Source organism: Seriola lalandi, unplaced genomic scaffold (genome assembly GCF_002814215.2).
Source record: "Seriola lalandi dorsalis isolate HSWRI2012SDOR001 ecotype SW California unplaced genomic scaffold, Sedor1 jcf7180002054921, whole genome shotgun sequence".
NCBI classification, from domain to species: Eukaryota; Metazoa; Chordata; class Actinopteri; order Carangiformes; family Carangidae; genus Seriola; species Seriola lalandi.
In genome coordinates, this window is record NW_019525473.1 from 1,664,008 (window position 1) to 1,691,620 (window position 27,613).

The window sequence follows — 27,613 nt, forward strand, 5'->3', positions numbered from 1 at the left end:
TTTTATATAGTGGTAATTTCTATCCTCTTGGCGTTTATTTTGAAATATTTACCTTTACTTCTGTGTCACCTGACTACCTTTATTCATTCTTCAATTCAACAAGGAAAAACAAAAAAAAAGGAATTTATGAACACCAGAATTGAACCATGTCTTCTGATTTGATGTTTTTGGTTTTTAGTTTAAAAAAAAAACTGAATGAATGACGAATGTTCACTAATTAATAAAATAATAAAGGACCAAGGTCAGTCCTCGATTAGTGGGTTCATTCATTGATTGTATCAAACACAGTCAAGAAGTCAAAAATCAAAGAAAATAAGAGGCTCAGTTTTTGTCTCTTTTTCTTTTTCTCTTTTCTATCTGGTCAAAAAGTAAAACATCACACGTGCTCCAGAGGAAAAGAAACTTTTATTGAACTTTCCTGAAAATAGTTAATATCAAGTCAGAGAGCTGTCTTTTCATAACATAGCAGTATATTTCCAGAGAGGGCGAAGCGCTGGCTGCCAAGCTTAGCTGCTGCTTAAAGCACTTTCATATAACAGCTTGGGAGGGTTAAATGCTGCAATCTTCAAATGAGGCCAAAGCTTTGTAGTTACTGACTGAGCTGCCTAACACCTGTAACACTTTATGGTAAGAGGTATGGATTAATATGAATCTGTGCGTGTACAAGATCATCTCATGAGTTAGTCCAAAAACACAGAGACAGATTCTATCGTAGCGATTATGCTGTAGAATCTCTGAGATCAGGTTTTCATGTCTATCCCAGGTTTCTTTCACACCAAACATGTTGGGTCCAGATCAGTCAGTCAAACTATGTGGACTGAGACCACTTGAATCTCATCTACCAAAGTCTTCAGACTCTTAACTGCGCCTCCAAACAGTGATCAACTGAGTCTAGACCTGGACTGAAGCCCACCTGTGGTGAACTGAGCTGATTGGACAGAGTTCAGGAAGACACACACCTGTGTGTATCAGGTCCCACAGTTCACCCACGGGTCAGGACAAAGACCATAAAGTCCAGTGAGCTCTCTGTAGACCTCTGTGATCAAACTGTGGTGAGACAGAGGTCAGGACACAAAGGTCTGAGTGTTCCCAGGAGAACCGTGGGAACAAGAACTGGAAGCAGGACTCTTCTAGAGCTGGTGTGCAGACAAACTGAGGGAGCAGGTCAGAGGGACCTGGGTCAGGGAGGAGCTTCAGAAGTCCCTGCAGAGATGGAGAAGCTGCTGGAAAGATGGGCATCATTCAGGTTTTTATGGTAGAGAGACGAGAGAGAGACACTGAGAGTCAAAGACATATGAAGCTGCTGGAGTCTGACTGACAAACGTTAAAGACTCTGAGACCAGGAGGAACCAGACTCTCTGGACTCCAAACACCAGGTCCTGCTCAGCACCTGGACAACACCATCCCTACAGTGAAGCATGGGGGACAGCATCATGCTGTGGGGGCTTCTCAGCAGCAGGGACAGGGAGACTGGTCAGACCTGATGATGGATGAATGAGACAAATACAGAGAGGTCCTTGAAGAAAACCTGATCCAGAGTCCAGGAGACCCGAGACTGGAGCGACGGTTCACCTCTCAGCTCCACAGTGACCTGAAGCAAACAGCCAAGACAACACTGGAGGGTCTTCAGGACCAGTCTCTGACTGTCCCCGAGTGTCCCAGCCAAAGTCCAGACCTGAAGCCCATAGACCATCTGTGGAGAGACTTGAAGAGGACCGTTCACAGACACTTCCTGTCCAGTCTGAGTCTGAGAGGATCTGTCAGAAAGACTGAGATAAACTAACCAGATCCAGGTTCAGCGCTTGTAGAGACTCAAGACTGAATCTGGAACTGCTGATGAAGGGGGTCCTATAAAGAACTGGACTACATTCTGAATACATTTAAATCAATTAAACTTTATCAATTTAAAATGACAACAAAGTGAAGGGGTCTGAATAAGTGTTGGTAAACCTTTAGGCTTTTTGGGTTTTTTGAGTTCTTTGAACTCCAGACAATACCAATAAACACAGCAGGGACAATAAAGTGCAGACTTTAACTGGATAACCTGTTGGGGGTCATAAATAATAAGAACCAGAAACAAAACAAAGAAAAGACTCGAGCACATTCGTATCACCATGATAACCGTATTATCTTGCAAATATACAGTTCATTCATAAAGTTTTCAGACCCCTCACATTTCCCACATATTGCTATGTTGCAGTTGTAATCATTTAAATTAAAAAGCAGCTACAGGACTCTGAGACTGAGAGAAACCAGGTTCCCTGGTCTGATGAGACAAGGACTGCACTAAGAGTCATGTCTGTAGGAAACCAGACATGGTGTTTAGATCTTGTTATATTACTGTTAAGAAGCCCCCTCATGACGCCGCCTCAGTCTGTGATTTTAGAGAGTGTGTTCAGGAATCAGAGGCCTGACGTGCTCTACCATTGTGACTCTCCCTTTTACACAGACATTGATCCGTCTGTGTGACGGCTGTCAGCTTAAAGTTAATGGAGGAGAGGCTCAGTGTATTGGAAGCGCTCCTCCTCTTCCCTGCAGTTCCTGAGCAGCCGGGAAATCAGAGCAGCTTAGTAGACTGCGGCTCGGCACTCCACTGACCAGTGGTGGAAATAGGATCAGTCAGTCAGAGACATTCGCGATTATAGGGCTTGTCCCACTGTTCAATCCAGTCAACAAGCAGGAATGCCTCAGAGGAGCATCCATCATTATCCTCATTTTTATGATTCATTTCATCATCCTTCTGTATGACAGCAGGCCTGGTATAAACTTAAAAGGTGAGAGGAATTTACTCCACTGACTCTCACACCCCATTTTGACCTGTATCTGGATATCCTACCATGATCAGGAAATGCAGGTGTTGATGCACCAGAACATTTGAAGAGTTTTGTCCCACATAGGAAATTAATCTTCTGCTCCAACAGATGTTATCCTCTGGTATTGTCTGACAGCTGCAAGATTTTCTGTGTGTGCCAGAATTGGCCCAGATGTGGAAGTAGCATCTAACAGTCATGCTGTATATGGGCCAGATTTGGGCCATGTAGCTGTGCGTATACTGGGCCAGAAGAAAACAAGCATGTGGCATATCACCACTGATTTCCTGATTGGTTTCAATCTGGATTCAATCAAAGATGAACTAAAGCTGTAAATTGTTCCGCTAACCTGGTGCATTATTAATTAAACTTGTATAAATGCTGTCCAGGGACTTAGGGCTACACCTCTTGTTACAGGCAGTCTACTAAGCTGCTCTGGTTTCCTGGCTGCTCTGGAACTGCAGGGAAGAGGAGGAGCACTTCCAACACACTGAGCCTCACCTCCATTACAGCAAATAAACTACTTTCATCACATGTATCATTATTACTAAAGGCAGAGGAATAAGTAAACATAAGACACACTGAGCAGAAAGAGCAGGAGAGAGGGAGGGAGAGAGAGAAGTCATCGGTAATGAGGCTTCGGACTAACGACTATGACCAACTCTACATATCAAACAGAGGGAGTTAAACTATTGTGGATCCAGGCGGAGGCTGTGCTCTGTGTCAGAGACTGTCAGTCTGTCTCAGGTTCCAGTGGTTCACCTAGTGAAGTGCAAGCCATTCAAGCTTTAAGGTCTAAATCTGGCAGCCTGAGTTCGAGTCTGACCTGTGGCCCTGCATATCATCTTCTCTCTCTCTCTCGCTCTCTCTCTCTCTCTCTCTCTCTCTCACACACACACTATGACTCAAATAATACCTAAAAAAAGGAAGATAGTCTGTCTCTTCTAACTTTCTCTCTGAGTGATCATTTTACAGTAAATCCAGCTGAAATCACAGCTCAGTCTTTGTCTTTCATTTATGTGTTTGGTGTTTCTGTCAAACAAACGTTGTGGTTGTAAAATCAGGATTTGACAATAGGTGGTCCAGACATTATACTAGGTTTAGACCTGGTCTTGTTTTCTCATCTTTACAACAAACCAAATCTTTTAGTTTTTAACTTTTTTGTTACTATATGACTTTATATTGTTATATGATGAAAAGCTCATTCATAATAATAAGACCAGGTCATTACAACATGAGGATAACATTACAACATGAGGATAAAATTACAACAGGAGGATCTTATATTATCTTGATATTATCTAGTTCATCTCATAGAAACTCAGTAAATCTTAGTTTTGTTCCTGGTGGCAGAAATAAACTTTCAAAATGAACTCATACAGTATGATTGTAATTATTTTAAGTTACTAATTTATCTATTCTGGGTATATTTTTATATTTACTTCTCATTCAATTAGTTCTGGAAGTTTAGGAGCTCTACACCTTTAACATAAAGTGTTAGCAGTAATCTTACTGTCAGTGAACAGCACTGATTTCTAATGTACAGTAGAGGGGTATTGTAATCACATCAAGGTTTCGTTTATAATAAGCACAATGTCAAGTATCAGACAGACACACATGCAGTGTCTACTTAATGCATTAAGGGGGGGGGGGGCAGCTGCAGTGACTGTCTGCAGCTCGGCACACATGAAATTTTCAATTTATTAGTGTGGAGCAGCACATGAATTTGTGTAATGTCAACTGTCAGTTCAGTTTGGTCCCCCCCCCCCTTACAGATAGACGGACCAGTAGACCACATTGAAGAAGAGGAAGGAGAAAGGGAAGAGGGCTCTTGCATAGAGGTCAATGCGTTTGGCAGCAGCAGGTATGACAGGTTTGGGTGGTGGGGGTTTCTTGTTTGCTTTGTTTTGGGACTTGTGGGCCCCAGTCACCTCCACTGGTTTACCGTAACAGTCAAAGTTGGACAGTTCAAAGTCTCGAGGTAAAGACCCCACAATGCTGAAGTCATTGGATCGAAGGTCCGACTTTGACGTGCAAACCTTCTTACAGCGAGTTTCCACCACCTGCTGACAGACAGAGACCAGAGTGAAATTAACACTGTATAAGAGAACAGGTCCACGGGAGCATTAATTATTAATAAATGAATATTAGTGACTTAAAACCTGTTGATGAAGATGTTTCATAACAACACACACAGAGTAAAACTGGAACAGACTCTGTCAGAGACAGGGACAGGTCCTGTTAGAGACTGGACCAGACCCTGTTAAAGACTGGGACAGGTCCTGTTAGAGACTGAACCAGGTCCTGTTAGAGACTGAACCAGGTCCTGTTAGAGACTGGACCAGACCCTGTTAAAGACTGGGACAGGTCCTGTTAGAGACTGGACCAGACCCTGTTAGAGACTGGACCAGGTCCTGTGAGACTGAACCAGGTCCTTTTAGAGACTAGAACAGGTCCTGTTTGAGACTGGACCAGACCCTGTTAGAGACTGGAACAGGTCCTGTGAGAGACTGGACCAAGTCCAGTTAGAGACTACAACAGGTCCTGTTAGAGACTGGGCCACGTCCTGTTAGAGTGCGGACCAGGTCCTGTTAAAGCCTCATTACCTGTTCTTACTTCTGAAAAGTCACAATCAAATGGAAACTTAGATTTCTGTTAATAAGCTTGTTGTTTTTATGTCATTTACTGTGACATGAATAATGTGTGGCTGATGCTGATTGTAAATGAAGGAAGTTGTGGTGTGTACCTGCAGAGTGTTGACATGTATGGGTGTTCCACCTGTACCATTCACTGTGTTGTTAGTTTTATCTGAAGGCTTTTTTCCCTCTTTCTCTTGCAGAGCTTTCTCCTTGGTGGCCATTTTGGTTTTCTCCTCCTCAATCAGTTTGGGGCTGTTCAGTATCACCTACACAGAGAGACAGAGACAGTCAGAGAGACATTTATTTGTGTGTAAACATATGCAAATATGATGGGGCTGGAGTTTGGAGCATTTATATCAGCTCATGTTTCACAAATTCATGTGACTGAACCTTGACCAGTCTGGAGCTTCTAAAGTGGGTCCTGCCACCTTTGTTCTGTTGTCACAGAGGTCAAGGAGAACGACTCAGAAAACTACAGCCGCTTTGATCCCGCCAGGTTTTAATGTCATGTGACCTGCTGACGTTATGCAAAAGTCAGACAAACTTTCCAACCAGCATGCATTATGTCAAGTCAGTCGATTACTGCCAGTGACTTTTCACTTTGCCACTCGAATGCGTTCACTGCAGTTTCTTAAGGCCCAAACTCTTTCTTATCTGTTCATGTGTCACCACCACTCTGTGTTCCACTAGCAAAACCATCCATGGCCTTAAATCGCTCATCATCAAAACCCAGTCCAGAACCACTGTTAGTGCGACACCACTGTTGTTTCTCTTTCCTCCATAATCCCAGACTCTCTGGCTGAGGAGTGTCTAACCCAGATGTGCTATATATGACACAGTCTGAGACCACTTTCCTGTGTCAGTCTTTCAGACCCCACTGTATGTGTGTGTATATGTGTGTTGGAAGCACTGACCTGCACCACAGCGTATTCCACTAGGGACGAAAACCCAAACAGCAGACAGGCAATGAGCCAGATATCGATGGCCTTCACGTAGGAAACCTTTGGTAGCTCTGATGCCAGGGACATACTCTCACTGGACAGAGAGAGCACTGATAAAATACCTAGAAACACATAGATGTTAACAAGTTCATGTTACCACATGTGAATGTTTATTTCCAGATAAAGAACATGTGTATCACCAAGGTTGTGGGACAGAGCTCACATCAGTACAGTAAGTGCTGACTCACACAAAACATATTGTCACATTTGATGTAATTGTGTTAATGTGTTTGTTTTGGGGGCATTATTTTAATATTCAAATGAGAGTCATGATGGTTAATTATTGCCTTTTGGAGCTATAAAGTTTGTCTGTGAGATGTGTTGAGACTCCTGGTGGTGCCAGCAGGAGGCAGTGTGGCGCTTTGCTTCTCCTATGGAGCCTCTTTGTGTGAAGACCTTTGTTGCTTCCTCATTCTGTTGAGCAGAGCCACACACAGAAGTGCCTTCTTTCTCCCATTCACACAGATTGGTGGAGTTTAAAGGAATTGTATAAATGTACACACACCTGTTGTTCAGCAGTAAAATGAACTGTTGGTTTGGGGCGCAAGTTCAGAAATACAGTTTTTTTTTCAGCCCTAGTGCATTTTGTTTTGAGCGAGTAGGTTTCATCTTGGTGACCATGAATTCCTTTTGTCTGTACCTATAATGACCTTTGCCCCCGTTGTCCATAGAGACACAACTCAGACACGTGTCCTTAGTGTCTTTGCTCAGTGACCAAGTCTACAAGTAACAACTACCCATGTATGACCAAGCTCTCATGGATCCCTTATGGGATGTGGTTCTGAAGAGAGTCTTGTTAGAGCTTGTTAGAGCTTGCTGTGTTTATGAATGTTATGAATATGTTCAGCACAGCTGACTGAGTCAGAAACGTCATAAAGACAGTTCCCTCTTTGTGAGGTGTATCCAGTGGAATTTACAGAAGCCTCCCTCGGTTCTTGGATTAAGTAGCTGTGTTTCATAACAAACGTACCAGCAAATAGTGAACGAGGACAATGATCAGGAAGGAATTTCAAGGAGGCCATGGCTGTCGTTGCCCCTCCCCCTGGCTGTGATGCCCCGAAAATCATTGCACGCCCTATGGCCAGCATGGACTTTGTGCCCATGCTGTCAGAATCTCAAGGTTGCTTTAAAAGCATCACTGCTGAAGCTTGGATTGGTTGTATGCATATACAGTATACTGCTAACTGCTAACTAACTAGTTAAAGGGTTAGGGTTAGTTAGGGCTATTGGACGTGGGGTTGTGTGAGGTAGTCATGCATAGTCAGTGCATACCTGCAGTAGATTCAGATTAATGTGCTGCCACGAACACAGTACACTAGCAGAGTGGTGTGTTGCTGTGCCTGGGGCCACCAGAAAAAATGTGTTTTTTAAAAAACACCCGCCGACACAATCCAATATCTGTTTGAATTTTTTGAATATTTCAAATATTTTCAGCAGTTTATCTTACAGCACTTTCCATTGGTACTACATTTATCTCAACCGCTGAATTACCGTATTCATACGCACAAGTGCACCTACGGAGCTCACTATATTACAATGCAGCTGCAGGTCAACATGTTTGATGACAGTCCCACACTGAAGACGTGCATATGAACAAGATATCATAGTCATAGCGTCACCTACTGAAAACAGGAAGTAAGCCTTGATTGACAATCATTTTATTTTCATGAAATTCTCACACATAGTAAACGAACATAGTGCATGTGTGTTGCATGCTCTCTAGTGCCACATAGTGGAAACAAGTAGTAATACAAAATTTGCAATACATCATATCTGCCGCCATACAGCCCATGAAGGAAATAACATCTTACAGCTAAGCTTAGTGTCTAATGGCAACACACCCGAGATATGCAACAGTGCGAGGACCCACTCAACGCTGCTTGAAGCTTTAATTGATTTCTATTTTTGGTTTAACTTGTCAAACATTGCTTGTCTTGCCTGCCCTGACACCACTGAGTTGAATATTTGAACTTTACTGGGCAAACCTATTGAGTGATGATGATGATGATGATGATGATGATGATGATGTGAGTTTAAAGACTGCAGACACCTGCATAAAGTGATAAGTTTCTCTGAAATGAAATATATTTATATAATTATAGATTCTGGTAAATTGATATATGATAACATGATGCATCTTTAAATCTTTTTTATCTATGAGTAATTTATTTCCATGTCAGTTGTATTATTTTCTTCCGTCGAGCCATCGACACAAACCAGAAGACATTGGCAAAACTCTGACCTGTGTGGTGCACCGACCCGTGAGTGTTGAGGGATGTACATCATTTCTGTAATTAGTTGAACACTGTGTAGTTGAATGTGAACTGATTGAAATACAAGATGTCGGATGTGTATCTGACCTACTCACCCAGTGGCACCCTGGCAGCTGAAGCATCAGGGTTTATCCAGAACGATAACCAGGACAAAACCACGATCAGCAGAGTTGGAGCATAGACTCCCATCATATAGAAACCAACCTGGCGACGCAGTGTGAAGATCACTTCAACACAGGTGTAGTATCCTGGAGACAGACAGAGAGGGACAAATCAACATTTACATCACTGAAAAACTCAGTTTTATTTTCTGACAGCCCAGATATGACACATATGAGACAATTTGGTTTAGGACACTCACTGAGCACTTCATTAGGAACACCTGTTTATTCATGTTATTATCCAATCAGCCAATCACATGGCAAAAGATGGTGAGGAGCTTCGGTTAATGAGGACAAATGTGACTCAGACCAGCGTCTGACATCAACAGTCACGTCACAGTCAGAGTCACTGTGACATGATTGTTGGTGTCAGACGCTGGTCGGAGTGTTTGTCAAACTGCTGATCTCCTGGATTTTCACAAACAACAGTCTCCAGAGTTTTTACTCAGAATGGAGCAACAACAAAAACAACCAGTGAGCAGCAAGTCTGTGTTGATGAGAGAGGTCAGAGGTCAGAGGAGAATGGACAGGCTGACAGAAAGGCTACGGTCACTCAGATAACCACTCTGTACAAGTGTGCTGAGTAGAGAGGCTTCAGAGTGAAAACCTACGACAGCAGAAGACCATGTCAGGTTCCACTTCCTGCCACCAAGACCAGAAACCTGAGGCTGCAGTGTTGGTTCAAATCTAATGTCAGTCAGACCGTTCCACAAAAATAAAGACGTTTTAAGCCAAAAACATTTAACACCTTGCCCCAAGATAAGTGATGCCTAAGACCAATGTTACCATGGTAACAATCAATGACACCTGTGCTGACCAGTAGCGCCGAACAACAAAAAACAGGTACACATAGCTCATAATTTGTCATTTGCTAACATTGTTATGGAGAAAGGTTGACAAGGGAAAGAGTTTTTACAGACTGCAGAGATATTTTTCCAGATCAGATTTTTCTTTTCATCTTTAATGAGTTTCCCAAGTAAAATGCCCTTGAAGCTGTTGAATTCTTCCAAAAGCCAAACATTTTCTGCTGGAGGAAATGGAGCTCTGTGGTTGGAATCGGCTCCTATGTCAGCCATTTTTTTTTTTATTTTGAAAATCTTATTTACCCTGAATACATTGGACCACAGTCTGGCTTAAGATAGTCAGGACTGAAACTGCTGTCTGCAACAGATGAATTTACACGTCTATCTGAAGTCTGACTATTTGTTCCATCTAAGACACAGTCAGAGTCTGTCTTTGTGAAACCAGCTCCTGGCTCTGATGGTTCTGGATTTGTGCTGAGGCAGCAGATGGTACGGTCAGAGTCTGAACCTGCTGTGTCAACAGTCGCGGCTAGCAGAGTCTCTGAGGAAAGTTTCAACATCAGGTGGATCCATGACATGAAGAACTGAGGAACTACCCAGTGTTAGTGTGCTGTTCCTAATAAAGTGCTCGCTGAGTGGAAATACTCGCCAGGTTTCAATCCAAATGTAGCCAATCAGGACAGAGAGATTACAAAACACACTGATGAACTGCATGTGTTTGAACTAATCAAAGACATATATTATTTTTTTAATGCAGCACTATGATCACATTCATAGAGAGGTGACAGGTGCAGCTTTAACATTGCATTTAAAGCTCAGTCATACAACACTTTGCATACTGTTACTGTAACAGCAGATCAATTACCATATAATATTAACAAAACAAAAGTTAACATTCATCAGATATGAAATATGATGTGTGAGCTACATTAAATGCGAGATTTTACTATGGTTGATTACATTAACGGGAACTTACTGTAATAACTAGTAGGGTATCTTTATAAACTATAGTATAACAGTTTAGGAACCAGCAGTACTGATGCTTTAGTTATAATTACATAATAATGATTACTGACCTGTTCCTTGGTAGTACTTTGTGCAGTTTCCATATTTAATGTCTTCCTGTTTGATGTCGAACTGAGGCAGAGCAATCTCATCCATCTGAACGGGGTCAGACTGCCACATGAACACCAGATCACTGGTGGTGTAGCCAACTAAAACACAAAAAAGACGATTCACTGGTTGTGCGTTTTTTTTGTTGTGTATTTGTGTGTTTTTTTATGACTACTCTTTGTGCCCTTTAAATTGCCCCTTGGGGACAAATAAAGTTTACTGAACTGAACTGGAAGGCTTTGCTACTTAGAAGCACAAACTTCTGCCTCTGGAGGTTTCTCAATCAAAACAATAACCAAAGATGCTTTTGGGTGATGTCATGAATTGGAATGGGATCATGGGAGTTGCTGTCTTCACCACCATTTCTGTTTCCAGTGGTTCAGGAGGTTTTTACCTGGAGCTGAATGATCCACAGAGGTGTCCTCCTCCACAACAAACAGTCCAGGAGGGGATTCTAAACTCTAACACTGATCTCAGCCATGTCCGACTTTGGGATTTGAATGTACACAGAGTGCACCAAACCTGACTGGCCGCGGTTGTAGCCACACCTGCTCTTATGCTGTGTTTTCAAGTTAATCACGTTAACTTCTACCTGTAAAGCATCTGGAAAATCTGAGCGCAATCAGCAGCTGCAAGGCAGGGAAGAGCACTGTGTTGCTTATTCTGTTCAACTGCAACAACAGCATTTAATCATATTTAGATTATGCAATTATATTTATTCTAATTTATGTGTGAGTGTGTGTGTGTGTGTGTGTGTCTGTGTGTGTGTGTGTGTGTGTGTGTGTACTCACAGCTCTCCAGCTGCATCTTACACAGCTGTGTGTCCATTGGGAAGAGTGTGAGATCCAAGGGACAGGACAGCGTCACAGACAGCCTAGACACACACACACACACAAACACACAGTGGAAACAGTGGTGGTCAGAGTCGCTGACACAGCAGCGTGTGCTATCTTTAATGCAGAGGAGCAGGTCATGGGACCTGGTGTTGAAACACAATACCTCATACTAATCAAGACATCTCCGTTCCTAAATATGAAGAGCAGAATGTTGTCCTGTGTGACATCATGGAAGTTTGCATTCTTTTCATTGGCAAAGAAAAGGTCTGGTTTCCACAAACACTGGAACATGTTGGGGTCAACAGTTAGTGCATCACTCTTAAAGTCAGTAGGAAGTCGTAGACGAGGGTCATTCCACCTCTGACGGAGAAATATATTCACTCTGTAGTCCTGTAGAGACAGACATTGTGTTAATTATTCTCATACAGCTGCCACTACTATTTAAACTGCTAGTGCTAATATTACCAATATTAAAGCTCCATACAGTATAAAGGTAGATGTCCATGTGTTGTGTGATTATAGATCAGGTCTAGGTTCTATATTAATACTATGAAAGTATCAAAGCCTCAGTCCACAGAGAAATGCACACAGCTTATATTCAGAAACTGAGCCTTAAAACCAGCCGTCAGGACTTCTGGAACTTTGTGATGTCACAACAAAGCAGCCACTGCCCTCAGCCACGCCCCAAGCCCCGCCCGCCTGGATCCACCATCCAGCCTTGCAGGATTTGGTTTCTCTTAGTGTTTATCCTAAATCGGATCTTTTTTTATTAGATCACTGAAAAAAATTCAGAAGAGAGGCTCAGAACCTCCTCTCTTCTGATTGGCTCACCAACCTGTTGTTGCAAGAGCTCCAGAGAGAAGCCTGAGAGAGAACATGTAACACTACATTGAGATGGTTTTTTGGTTCTTAAAACCCAAAAATATATCTTCTTATGGATCAACACTTTGAATAAAACACAAGAGAAGAGGAAAATATGGAGCTTTAACATTTTGACCAGTGTGAAAGGGTTGACTGGTGTCAAGCAGCAGCTGCACCATAGACAGAAATTCAAATAAAATAAAATAAAATAAAGACATTAAGTGCGTTTGTGGTGTGTATCTGTCACCATAGTGGTCTCCTGGATGGACCCAAAGCTGTTGATGAAGATGTTCACCCTGGACTCAACTGGGATACCTGAAACACACGCACGCACGCACACACACACGCACACACACACACACACACACACACACACACACACACACACACACAGATTTCTTACAGAGATTTTCTACTCACTCTTTTGTGTGACATGAAAAACAGGTATTAGAGAGCAGAGAGCAGGAGAGGTTTATATGGTCAGACCAGATATCCCCTCTACCTGTGAGGTCACACTGATGGTTAAGGTTATTAATGTGAACTAATAAAAAATAAAAATAAAAAGAAGACTATAAAAATGACAACTAACTGAAAGTGTGTTGTGTGTTTAGTTTTGTTCTCTGTCTGTGTTTATTTCATACATCAGCTGGTGTTTAGGTGGATATGAAAGATGGAGCAGTATCTTACAGCTGATTGGCTCTCAGTGTGTGACCAGTATATGTGCACTTTAAGTGTATTAATGGTATTTTACTGTTAATGAAGTGATGAGCCACAAAGCTGCAGCTGGATAGTGCAGTTCACTCATGAGTTCATGTTGACTTGGTTCATCTGAATGAGTTTTTTCTCAGACTGACTCGACCTGCGTCTCAGCTCAAAAACACAATGACACACACTTCAGGCTGCAACTGGTCTACACTGTTGTTGTTGTTGTTGTTGCTGTTGTTGTTGTTGTTGTTGTTTCCAGTTGAATTTCTCTGGTTAAACACGCTGACTAACATCTTTTATAGTTTTATAGTTTAGTCTTTTGAGGATGGTTGTAAAAACATCATTAAAAAACTGTAATGTTTTTATTACACAATCATTTCTCTGGCCTTTTTGAATCTGGCCCCTGACAAATACCTCATATTACAAACAAACTAAAACTAGTAATGAAACTATTAAAAACCTATTACTAAAAACTATTCTAACCTATTCTTGGGATGGATTCTGACGAGTGGAGGATACTGGTCCTTATATTAATGAAAAGGTAAAAGATATCACAGTTAGCAGTGTCCATGCAATACTGTAGTAATTATTACATTAGTTATTATTACATTATAAATAATGAAGTAAAATCTACATTATTACTCCCATATGAAATGCTACTTATAAGTATACAAATGTAAATACAGAAAAGACACACACTGAGCAGGCACAGGCTCAGTGACCAACCAGCAGCAGAAACAGAGTGTGTGCTCACTGCTCACACAGCCGGGGACGTTGTCACCCATTACCTGCATAGTTTGTTGCATTACCTTGAAAGTTCGGCCTTATTCTGGGGTCGTAGCTGACCATCAGACGGTTCAGGATGTTGGAGGTGGAGTTAGCTGGAACCTGGGCCAAATCTTCTGGAGACAACTGGCTGTGACATTAATAGAAACAGATGGAAACGATTAACATCACTGGAAATATCGGATTTTTTCTACGTGTGATGTGAGATGACTGCAGGTAATCTGTCAGAGTAAGAGCGGCTGTCTCAAACTGCATCATCTGAAATAGTCTTAGTCCTAATTTGATCAAGTTCTATTTACTAAGTGTTTTCACAGTACAAAAATACAAATACAACATTGTGTCCAATCTGATTTCAAGTGTCCACCCACCAGACCTAAGCCACTGAAGAAAAGATGGTCATTCTGGATGGCTAAACATTAATGGATCACATTATCTGCCTCCATTTTTTCAACAAATTTCAAGAAGAGCTGCTAAATTACATAGAACATCACAGCAGAACGTTGGAGAGAGTATCTTCTCTTCTCCAGCATAACCTCTCTGATCCAATGAGAATAAACAGGGCGGAGGGGGTCTCTCCATCTGAACAGTGTGAACCCCCTGTCCAACAATGTGCAGACGGCCAGTATGAAGGCCAACATATATATATATATATATATTATTTTGAATGAGGAATGGTTTTTCATACATTGCCTGTACCTGTGGTATCATTTACCTAAAATGCCTCCGCACCAGTGACAGTCAGAGCAAGCATATTGTTTGCAGGTTGTCTGTCCGTCCCATTGTCGTGGACACGATATCTCAGTAACACCATGACGGATCTTCTTCAAATTTGGCACATTCACATTTCAACATTCAACATTCACTAGGACTCAAGGACGAACTGATTCGATTTTGGTGGTCAAAGATCAAACGTCAAAGGTCATGGTGACCTCACAAAACATGGTTTTGGCCTGTTGAATGTGGTATCTCAAGACCACCTTGAGGAAATTTGTTTAGATTTGGAACATTCACTTGTACTTGAAGATGAACTGATTACATTTTGGTGGTCGAAGGTCAAAGGTCAAGCTCACTGTGACCTCCCAAAATACGTTTTTGGCCATAACTCACGAATTATGACACAATTTAGGTGAATATCACTGTGACATCACAATGTTCTGGTCTGTATGCAACAAGGTAATTCAGGAAGGAGAGACTGTGACCATATTTCCTGATACTTTTCTGGTTTGTGGAAGAAAGGCGGTGATTCTAATTCATTTACATTTATCCATTTATCAGAGCGCATAGAAACATCTGCTCTCTCACTTTCTCCCTCTCACTGTCTTGTTGACTGTCCCTCTTTGTTGCTACAAAGGGTGGAGAAATTGATTCAATTCTTCTTAAAACCTTAAACAGCAACAGGTAAGAAACCAAACTGTCTGTCGATCTCCTGAACTCTGTTTTCAGTGCACCTACACACACACACTCCTAATCTAGCCAAACTTATTTTTCACCATTCCAGCACAAATGTCCACTCACTTAGCTGTGGGGCTCAGAGGAATCATGTGCCGAAATATTTAGACCAGTTTCCAGCATATGGTGAGAACCACTGTTCTAAACCACCTGTGTCTAAACCTGAAGCTGGCCCACACAGTATCATCATAGTAACTGAAATCTTAGTATTATTTCTTATTATTTCTTACACTATTAACACAAATTAGACTAGAGGACAGAGAGACTTCCTGTCATTCCAAAGTTCAGCGGAGTGCAGGGTGGTGTTGGTGCAGGCGCTGGCTTTATGTTATTGAAATGACAGACAGTGACCTATCACGACAAGCTAGCGTTAGGCCTAGATTATATCAAAAATTCAAAAATGTCAAAACAACCTCCCGGCAAGTTTTCTAAGAGGCCATGCACGAGGAAGAGGTGCAACACTTTGGCTCTCTGTTTCTGTCTCCCTCTGGGTGTAGTCTGCCCTCTGTCCAGGTCTTCACGGTGGAGAGGATGTTGTGTGGCTCAGGCAGAAGCTGGAAGTAGCTTGACGTCCCCCCCAGTACCTATATCTGTTTCCGGTCTGCCCGTCTTCTGTGTCCTCTTCCTCAAGTTGCTTCCATTTATTCCACTTACAGGGTTTTTGAGGAGTTTTTTGAGGGTCTAAAGACAGAGGGGGTTGTATACATGTGATGGTTGTGATATTGGGCTATAAATTAAAACCTGACTTGACTCCTTAGTGTAGAAAATCTGAAAATTCACATTTACATACCAGATTGTAATGGAGACATTTTATGGTGTTATTTGGGGTGTTTTTTGGGCTGATGGTCGAGAGCAGAGCCTCATGATAAAGGGGCAGATCTGTGGTTCAGATATTAGCTAAACTTTCATTCTATCAAATGTTACTTGTTGGCAACACAATACAAAAACAAACAATGTGCTCATTGTTGTCTTTGCAAAGGAAATTCAGCCTTTTGACGTTTAAAACATTTAATGACTTAAGTGGGCTCATTCTGGATGCAGCTGATTTTAGAAGAAAAGATTTTTTAAATTAGATGTGCAGAGCCCCAGAGAGTTTTTCCTGAAATTATTTTGCGTTCCCTCATAATCTGTTTTGCATTCACTCTGATCCACAGATGAAGGCTGACCTGTATTCTAATGTAGTATGATGTATCTCAGTGACAGCTGCTGAGGCTGCTGACACATGCTGTAGCTGTGACCGTGGCTCAGACACATTACTTTATAATGTGTGTAACACTGCAGCTACATGCAGTGGCTGTGTGTGCAGAGGACTGACTTGCTTTGTATTGAAGCTGCTTTACTCCTGTCTGGATCTCCTGTGGTCTACAGGTAACACATCTGTCATGTGTGATAGAGGCAGATACGACAGCCTTGATTACACTTTCATAGTTCATTTTAATAGGAGCAGTGAAGAGTAGTGACAGTACAGCTCCTGAAGCTGTATCCACAGCATCACAGACTTGACCACATAATAACCACATCCACATAGGCAGCTCCAGCCACAACAGCCGAGCAGAGCAGCTGCACTTGTGCTTCCAGCCAGTGGCTGTTCGGTTAGAGCCCGGCCTTTTTTAGTTATGAGCAATGAATGCGTCATGTCCAGTGTCACATTGTCTCTCCCCTCTGCTGCATTTACACAGCATCCCTGGCAGCAGTTTTGGGAAGGTTACTTCTGACATGTAAGAGGTTACTGATCATTTATTACCTTGTTACAATTGTAATAACTAACTGATTTAATTAATCAAAGTAAGGTAGTGTATTACATTAGATTTCTTTTTGATTTCTACTTCTTGATCAAGTTAATATTTAAAGGTCTGTATTTTATTCTTTTTTTTATCTTATTTTTTATATATTTTATTTGAAGAGTTGATCCATAAGAATATATATTTGTGGTTTTAAGAACCAAAAACCATCTCAATGTAATTTTACATCTCTTCTCCCAGGCTTCTCTCTGGAGCTCTAGTAACAACAGGTCGGTGAGCCAATCAGAAGAGAGGAGGCTCTGAGCCTCTCTTCTGAATGGTTGACTGTTTTCTGAGGGATTGGATATAAAAAAAAAAAAAAAAAAAGCATATTTCAGGTAAACACTCAGAGAAACCAAATCCTGCAAGGCTAGATGGTGGATCCAGGTGGGCGGACCTGAGCCTCCTGAAGAAAAAGAGCCGGCTCTGACCCTTCCGGTACATGGCACCTGTCTTCAGGAACCAGTCCAGTTTACTGTCCAGGTGCACACCTAGGTATTTATAAGCGTGCACCACCTCAATGTCTTTCCCTCAAATGTTGACTGGCTGAAGGATGGGACTAGACCTCCGAAAGTCCATGACCATCTCCTTGGTCTTTGAGGTGTTCAGAAGGGGGCAGTTCTTGTCCCTATACTCCTCTTCCTGCCCATTCCTGATACGCGCCACGATAGCTGTGTCATCTGAGTATTTCTGGATGTGGCAGGACTCAGAGTTGTATTTAAAGTCGGCTGTATACAGGGTGAACAGGAACGGAGCCAGAACAGTTCCCTGTGGAGCCCCAATGCTGCTCATCACTGTCCCTGAGACACAGTTACCCTACTACAGACGTACTGTGGTCGTCTTGTCAGGTAATCCTCAATCCAGGACGTGAAGCAGGGTCTTCATGAGGTGTGATGTGAGGGCCACCAGTCTGTAGTCATTTATCTCAGCTGGTCGTCCTACTTTAGGGAACAAGACATGATGTTTTCCACAGGACCGGGACCCTCCTTGTTTGTAGACTTAAGTTAAAGATGCTCTGGAGAGGTTCAGTCAGCTGGGCTGCACACTCGTTTAACAGCCTCGGACACACACCAGCCGGGCCTGTTGCCTCTCCAGGGTGTAGCCTCTTGAGCTCCGCCCTCACCCCCTCCGCTGTAAAGGACAGGACACTTGACCCCAGTGTGGAGGATGCTGCAGGAGAAGCTGCAGCTGAAGCAGTGGGAGAGAGAACAGGTGATGCTTTGTCACAAACCAGGTTGAACTCATTGGCCTTGTCCACAACACCTGATGTTGCCTGGCTGTTCTTCTCTTTATTGCCAGTGATGGTCCTCATCCCCTTCCACACCTCTCTGGTGACCTCTTCAGCTCATGTTGCTCACACCTGAGCTCCTCCCTTTCTCCATCCCTGAAGGCCTCCTTTTTCTGCTTGAGGAGGGTCTTGATGTTACTGGTGATCCAGGGTTTGTTGTTTGGAAAGCAGTGTACAGTCCCTGCTGGTTACAGTGTCCATACAGAGGTTAATGTAGTCTGCGGTACATTCAACCGTTCTATCAAGGTCAGGGTCCTTGCTTTTATCATTCTCCTGTGACTCCAACAGGACACTCCAATCTGTGCACTCAAAACAGTCTTTTAGACACTCATTGGCCCCGGGGTCCAGTTCCTTGTTGACAAGCAGAACCAGTCCTCCACCTTTATTCTTCCCACTTTCTCTGGTGTATTGTAGTGAAGCCGGGTAAATCCACACAATGGTCGGGAGTGTTGTTGTTTAACCAGGTCTCTGTGAAACACATGAGACTACACTCACGATATGTTCACTGTTTCTCACAAGTTCATCAAACTTGTTAGCCAGGGTGTTGATATTTCCCATGAGGCTTATATCTCCATCTCCTAGCCTTTAGCTTAGCTTCGGCTCTGCATCCACAGTACAGCTTCCTCAGCTCAGCCGGTATGGGATGTTTAACTCAATATCTGGTAAACTTTAAAACCAGGAGTTCTTCCTTTGTGAACATTATTTTCTCCATCAGACAAAACGACGTAGAATAAAAAATGTCAATCAACAAAAAAATATGGTAATATATACAAATATATTGCAAAAAACTACGAGCTACGGGTTAGAGTTAGGGCGGACTTGCTGCCACTAATATGACTTGTCACTGAAGTGTGCATGTACAGTTCCTATGTCCTCCTCCATCACCTCACAGTCACCACCAAATTGGCACCAATTAATCTGAGGGTAGCTGATGGCTGGCTGTGGGATGCATCTGATTGGCCAGTTTCTGTGAGGTTGTAGCGGGTGTATCTATCTCATCAATACAGTGCAGCTTATCTGGTTCTTTATTGATACTTGTATTGGTTCTCATTATTATTGAAAAGATTTTTTTTTTTTTTTTTTTTTTTAAACCCTCCCTCCTGCATGTGGCTGAGTCCACGCAGGTGAATGGGAAAGTGGTCTCAGACTTCTGAGCCCCACCTGTGTAAACTCTCTGCCATTTCTGCCAGGTCCTGCCCAGTCAGTTAAGACTTCATGTGTGGGAGGCAGAGATGTTGTGCTTTTGTTTGACTACTGGAGTGCACCTATGTTGCATGTCATGGTTAAGTTGGAGGGGGGATGTATAGGCTAATCAGCTGTTCATGCCAGTCAACAAGCGATTATATGCTCCTCTGCTCTCTGTTAATCATACACCTTAAATGTCGTGCCTGTATCCACTCCTGACAACGTCTGGGCATGCTCCTGATGAGTCGGTGGATGGTGTCCTGGAGGATCTCCTCCCAGACCTCGATCAAGGCATCAGTGAGCTCCTGGACAGGCTGTGGTGGTACGTGCTGCCGTCAGATGAATGAATACTATATAGGTCCTCAATTGGATTTAGGTCAGGGGATCGTGAAGGACAGTCAATGGCATCAATGCCTTCTTCATTCAGGGACTGCCTACACACTCTGGCCACATGAGGCCAAGCATTATCCTGCAGCAGGAGGAAGCCAGGGCCACTGCACTAGTGTCAGGTCTGACAAGCGCTCATAGAATTTCATCCCAGTACCAGCAGTCAGGGTACTGCTGGTTGTGACATGGAGGTCTGTGAGAACCTCCAAGGATATGCCTCCCCAGACCATCACTGACCCACCGCCAAACCGGTCATGCTGGATGATGTTACAGGCAGCATAACGTTCACCATGGCGTCTCCACACTCTCACGCCTGTCACATGTGCTCAGTGTGAACCTGCTCCCATCTGTGAAGAGAACGGGGTGCCAGTGGTGGACCTGCCAATTATGGTGTTGACAACTCTGACCATTTCATTTGTTTAGCTCTTTACATGACTTATGCTTTAATGATCATCAGGGCCCATATTCAGAGAGAAGAGGACTTAGGATTATTATCATTATTACTAAGTCCTGAACCCTTGCAACTGACTATCTACTGCCATGACAAGACCTATTTGGTATTGCCAGAAATTACGATGATGAATGGGTATTGATCTTTGTTGATCGATCAGTTGTTGCAACTGTTCATCTTGCAACTGAGTGTTACAGACAGAGAGCACCCACACACACATCATGTGTCTACTCAGAGAAGGCAGCAGAAAACATTGAGGTAAATGAAGTAGTGAAAAGCAAAGCAAAAAGATATAAATGCCATACTACAGATCATTGAGCAAAGGTTTTTTTTTTTACTATTAGAAGAAACTTGGGAAAAGGTCAAACATCTGTCACACTCAGAATGGAGCAGTGGAAAGACGTTTGTTGTGCATTTATAAATGTGATAAATATGGGGAGTTATTCACTGATGTTGATGTCAGTAACTGATTTAGCCACAGTGTCATTATTGTGCACAAAGAACAAGGTACAACTTGCACGTGTCTGAAATAATATCTGGATAACAAAATAATGACAAACCATGATAGTAATGACCATGCAGTGAGAAAGGCTGTGATTGGAGAGTACAGTATATTTACTCACGATGGACAGACAACTTGTTTTCCTTTTTTCCCCTTCTTAGTGGATTTTCCCTCTTTGGTCGTGGTTGGTTGACAACAACACAGCAGCAACAGCAGCAAAATCACTGGCCTCAGTCCAGCAGCCATGATGCCTGAAACAGAGACAAACACTGGCCTCAACACACAGTTCAATAATAACCTGAATAAAGTTACAAACTTTCTCTGTAGATTTGGTGACTTTTAAGAACCGCAGTCAACCCAACATCAGCCAGACAGAAATACCAACAACTCCTCCAACCTGAATAACCATCAACCTTCTGATTTGACCGATACCATTACGGACCTTGGTTGTCATGGTTACAATCATAAACACACAGACTGTACAGAGAGCAGCGTACCTGCGTTGCCATGCTTAATTCGAATGTTATTTCTGGAAATATTTTCATCTTTGCAAAGTTTGTTACAATTTAAGATGTAAGATGTAATGCTGATTAACAGTTAATAGATTACCTGTGAAGCGGAGTGATGTAGTGCTGTTGTACTCTATATCAGCTCTCACGGAATGCCTCTCGTCCAATCAAATTGCTTGGTCGGAAAGAACTGTTGTATAATATATACATATACACTGCTCATAAAAAATATGGGAACACTTAGATCACACATCAGATTTGATGAACAAATTATTCAAGTTGAAAATCTTTAGTGATGTACATTTTATAATTTGTTGAGAACAAAATGACATAACAACGGTCAATGGAAACCAAAATCCTCAACCCACTGAGGTCTGGATTCACAATCACACCCAACGTCAAATTGAAAAATTGAAATCACAGGCTGATCCAATTTGCGTGAGTTTCATCACAGCAAATCATAATGTGACTCAGTAGTGTGTATGGCCTCCGCGTGCCTGTATGCATTCCTGACAACGTCTGGGCATGCTGCTGATGAGTCGGCAGATGGTGTCCTGGAGGATCTCCTCCCTGACCTGGATCAGGGCATCAGTGAGCTTCTGGACAGTCTGTGGCGGTACTTAGTGGTATCGGATGAACCGATACATAACGTCCCAAAGGTGCTCAGTTGGATTTAGGTCAGGGGAACATGAGGGCCAGTCAATGGCGTCAATGCCTTCGTGATCCAGGAACTGCCTACACACTCTGGCCACATGAGGTCAGGCATTGTCCTGCACCAGTTGGACCCCTGGACCCACTGCACCAGCATCAGGTCTGATAATCACTCTGACAATTTCATCACGGTACCTAACAGCAGTCAGGGTACCGTTGGCTGTGACATTGAGGTCTGTGAGACCCTCCAAGGATATGCCTCCCCAGACCATCACTGACCCATCGCCAAACCGGTCATGTTGTATGATGTTACAGGCAGCATAACATCACCATGGTGTTTCCAGGCTCTTTCACACCTGTCACATGCGCTCACTGTGAACCTGCTCTCATCTGAGAAGAGAACAGGGCGCCAGTGGTGGACCTGCCAATTCCGGTGTTGTCTGGCGATGCCAGTCGAGCTACAGGGTGCTGGGCTGTGAGCACAGGTCCCACTAGAGGACGTGGGGCCCTCATGCCCCCCTCATGGAGTCTGTTTCTGACAGTGTGGTCAGAAACATGTACACCAGTATCCTGCTGGAGGTCATGTTGTAGGGCTCTGGCAGTGCTCCTCCTGTTCCTCCTCACACAAAGGAGCAGGTACCGGTCCTGCTGCTGGGTTGATGCCCTTCTTCGGCCCTGTCCAGCGCTCGTATTGTAACGGCCGGTCTCCTGGTATCTCCTCCATGCTCTTGAGACTGTGCTGGGAGACACAGCAAACCTTCTTGCGACCTCAGGTATGGATGTGCCATCCTGGAGGAGCTGGACTACCTGTGCAACCTGACAGGCTGCAGGTACCGCCTCATGCTTCCAGTAGTGACAAGGACACTAGCAAAACACAGAACTAGAGAAGAATCAGTCAGGAAGGATCAGGACAGAGCAACTGTCTGTGGACACCACATGTAGAACCATTCCCTTTTAGGGGGTTGTCTTGCTTTTGCCTCTCCATTGCACCTGTTGTCACTTTCATCTGCAGCAAAGCAGCTGAAACTGATTCACAATCACTTGTGCTTCCTAGATCGACAGATTGATATCATTGAAGTTTAACTGACTTGGTGTTCTACTGTGATGATTAAGTGTTGCTTTCATTTTTTTAGGCAATGAATATATTTACTACACAAAAACATTTGAGCAGGTTCAGACTGAGCACATGTGACAGGTGTGAAAGAGTCTGAAGATGCCGTGGTGAACATTATGCTGCCTGTAACATCATGCAGCACGAGCAGTGTGGCAGTGGGTCAGTGATTGTCTGGGGAAACATATCCTTGGAGGGTCTCACAGACCTCCATGTCATAGCCAATGGTACCCTGACTGCTGTTAGATATCAGGATGAAATCCTCAGAGCCATTATCAGACCTTACCCTGGTGCAGTGGCCCTGGGTTCCTCCTGGTCCTACTAGTATTTATATATTACTCAAGGTGTAATTTTAGTGACTATTTTAACTCCTTAGGGTTCTAGTTTAACTTCAGTACAGTTTTTGGCTATTCCTACCCACATCTGCAGAGGATATGTGAACAGTTATATATGTGTGTGTGTGTGTGTGTGTGTGTGTGTGTGTGTGTGTGTGTGTGTGTAAAGTTCCTCCACTGTTGGCCTTTCTTATCAGAGGAGTGATTTAAACAGCACTGGAGAGCTTATGTAACTATATAATTACTCTGATCTGGGCAAAGCCAACCAACTGATGAGTTTAATGACCGTATCTCTTTCACTTGAACCAGTCTGACTGGCTGATGGTAGTCTGATCCATGAAGGCTGAACTAATTTATAATATACATGGGTCATTCCTGATATACAGTGACTTCTCTGTCCCTCCGTCTTTACTCTCTCACATATCACATTAATGGCTTGATTTACTGTATGTATATATATATATATACACATACACACATATATATATAAAGGTCTTCTAAATATCTTAAACAGAGATATTAGACATTAAAAATACTATTTTGATTTTAACACTGCTTTTTATTGATATGTGCATTCAATTTCATTATGCCCTCAGTGCAAAGTAATTACCTTCCACAAAAACTATAAACCATGAAATTATATAAACTCTAAACTATATTTTAATTATATTATAGACTAGCTAAACTGTCTATAATCATAACTATGAATCAGTGGAATATGTATTTATATATATGTATATACAATGTCACACCATCTTCCACACCTGCCCCACCATCATCTACATCGACCCCACCATCATCTACACCTGCTCCACCTTCATACACACCTTTCCCACCATCATCCACACCTGCTCCACCTTCATACACACCTTTCCCACCATCATCCACACCTGCCTAAAGATGGGAATCGAGAACCGGTTCCTGATGAGAACCGGTTCCAACTGGTTCAATCCATCAACATCCTTTGCCTTTATGCTTAACGATTCCCTTATCGATGCCTTCCACTTAGTTCTGCGTACCTTGCAAAAAGAATGACGTCATGCTTTCGCAGTCAGCGCGAACAACAAGGAAGGAAGGAAGGACTCGAGGAAGTGCGGCTTATATTCGCATAAAATGATGCTGAACAGTACAACGTGCCATGTCTGTGGCACTAAGATTTCAAACAAGGGTGGAAACACCAGCAACGTGCTGAAACATTTGTCGAAGCACTCTGAGCCGCCAGTCAACGAGTGCTTCCCAGTCTCAGCAGAGCAGTGAAGCTACATATTAGTGAGCCAGCTCTTTTAAGTGAACGATGGGGGCCAGCTCCTGATGGGGGGCGTTTGTTTTTTTGTTTATTCTTTTTCAGTAAATCAATACAAGACCTCAAGAGGCAGCGACCTCTCCTCGAGGGAGTGAACAACTACAGAGAGACTCGGAATAAAATTTGAATTGTTGACACTGAAAACCTGTATAGGCCTACTTTTTTTTCCACACAGAAAATCCACATGAATCGATAAGCGAATCAATGAAGAATCAGATCAACAAGCAGAATCGTTAATGGCATTGCTATCAATAAAATCTTATCAATTCCCATCCCTACACCTGCCACACCATCATCCACGTCTGCCCCACAGACCTGCATCCATGTGGCTGCAGAGCCAGACACAGAAAGGTTGAAAAAGGCCAGAGGGGGAAGGTTGTCCTGACTGCATGGAAGCACAGAAAGTGTGTTGTGGCACTGTGCGTGACTCTGGCGTCTCTGAATGCTTTCTTGAGTTGATGTGCAGATAGTGAGTGTGACATCTGTAGATGGTTGAAAAGGTTAGTAGAGTTCTAAAATGTGAATATTCCTATTCCCTGCACTTGTTCTGTATACTGTATATAGACGTATATTTTCACAGTTACAATATCAAAATTACACTGTTTTGCAAATGATTTGTCGGACCACTTGAAATGCCTTCGGCCACGGCGTAGAGATTGGGAAGCTCTTGTTGAGCAGAAGACAGCAGGAAACTCTTTTCATCGATATATGGAAAATAAATGACTAATAACCCTCACCCTGTGTGTGTCTGAGCTCAGTGTGTGATGTGATACAGGAGGAGAGGTGGAGAATTGGTGGAGAGGTGGAGGATGCTGGAGCGGCAGTGGTGACTGAGCTCTGCCCTGTATCCTTTCTCGTTGTTGGCAGGCAAAGGCAATCAGCAGATGTTGTAGCCTGATAGGAGCTGTTAGCTTAGCTGTAATGAATTGCCAAGACATAACAACAGTCTACCCGTGCTGTGATATTAAGATAAAACATTTTACCATCCTTATCCAGAAACACAGTATGGCCTGAACCATGTGACACACTCTAGAGCAGGGTTTTGGCTGGATTTTTACTCATTTGTGCTGTTACATTTAATGTCAACCAGACTTTGAATGAGATTTTCTACTTTTGGAGAAAACCCCTGAAGTTGTGGTTTCACTGCCATGATTTACACCATAGATTTAGTCTCTGTGGTGCGCCACAGTCTCCGAAGGAGGAGCAGCTTCGGTCCTGCCTTTTTGTCCTCTGAAGGACCCAGCACCCTTCACAGCTGTTTTCTGCTGTCAGTGTCTTGACATTTGTTTAACAGTAAATAAACACTATGACTGTATTGTTTATATTCTATATAAAATACACAGTAAGATTCACCCAACCCCTGCCCTCTGTATTTCTGTGCAGCCTGTTAGCCCAGCTAGCCTCCAGGAGGTTAATTTAGCTCATGCAGAGTCATAGTGAGAGAAACTACTGGGAAAGGGAGATGGAAAGTGGCAGAGGGGGGTAAAGTGTGTGGGGTGGGGGGGTGGATACTGCGGCGTTGGACTACACTGTCAAGATGCAATGACACAGCTCGCTGAAGCTCACACACATACACACACACACGCAAGACATACACACACACGCAGACATCGCTCTCTATCTGATAGCAGGACAACTGCAACAACTCATGTAATATATTCCACACACACGTGCAAAACAGGTTCTCTCCAACACACACATGCACACAAGGACAGGACGGTAGCAGAACCTCAGGCTTATAACATTGTCCTCCAGTCTGCCATAACATGATCTCAGACTCTCTGTTTTCCTCTCTCTCTCTCTCTCTCTCTCTCTCTGTCTTACACACATTTATACACACACACACAACTGTAACTGCAGAAAACAGTAAGAGGCAGAGACATTAGATATTTCTTTGAATCTTACCTCTGGTTGGTTGGATTATCAGTTCTGCTGCATTACAGGGATTCAGTGGTTAGTCACTAAGATGCTGTTCTGGCTACAGCCGGACTGTATGTCCTCGCTCTCTCTCGCTCTCTCTCTCTCTCTCTGCCGTGCTGTCCTGTGTGTGTTCCTTTATCTGCACTCCTCTTGCGTCCTATTCCGAGCTCCTCTCTGCCTGCCTAGGGGGAAGTAGCACATTAATGTTATTGCCTCACAGCCTCTTAAAAGAAGTACTGAAATGTCTTCATTATTTTACAGATTAGTAGAGGTGCTAGCACAAAGAAGAAAAAAAGATGACCTCACAAACTGAAGATGGAGAGAGAACTAAGAGAATTTAAAGGAGGAGTAAGTGATACTGGAGAACGATATTTGATATTTGATCTTAACAGCACCACAAATGCACCCCTCCCTTTTGTGCTCCTTTCGAAGCTCCGCCCCCCCAAATTCATGGATGCAAATTGCCAAGGCAACAACACCATAGCGTAATCCATAGCGTCTCATACAGCGCGGAAGTGGACACATACATCCAAAACACAACAGGGTAACAACTGGAAAGAGTTAGTTGTTTTGATCATTAGTACAAAACTACAGTGACAGAATAGAAGACTGTAGGTTTGCAGCTAAGCTAACAAGGAATGTTACCTGGGATAGCCTTTCAAACAAATTATGCGTCTGTGACGAAGACCTCATCACTGATTATGGGTGGCACATTGTAAAGAGGACACTTAGTAATACACACTCAAATGGTAA

At 43.0% G+C, this 27,613-nt stretch overlaps 1 protein-coding gene across 2 annotated transcripts; it reads right to left on the reverse strand.

Annotated features, from left to right (window-relative positions):
- Positions 1–386: 386 nt before the first annotated feature.
- Positions 387–27,034, reverse strand: LOC111673576 (glycine receptor subunit beta-like). 2 transcript variants are annotated; one of them, XM_023431377.2, is made up of 11 exons: positions 26,846–27,034; positions 21,153–21,282; positions 14,012–14,118; positions 12,745–12,812; positions 11,800–12,026; positions 11,592–11,674; positions 10,764–10,901; positions 8,819–8,971; positions 6,364–6,512; positions 5,557–5,715; positions 387–4,873 (listed from the first exon to the last, which is right to left on the reverse strand). In XM_023431377.2, the coding sequence occupies exons 2-11, from the start codon at positions 21,275–21,277 to the stop codon at positions 4,580–4,582; spliced, it is 1,503 nt and encodes a 500-aa protein (XP_023287145.1). In that variant the 5' UTR covers positions 21,278–21,282; positions 26,846–27,034; the 3' UTR covers positions 387–4,579. The 2 variants fall into 2 exon arrangements, with proteins under 2 accessions (XP_023287145.1, XP_023287144.1); XM_023431376.2 differs by having other exon boundaries at positions 387–4,876.
- Positions 27,035–27,613: the final 579 nt, after the last annotated feature.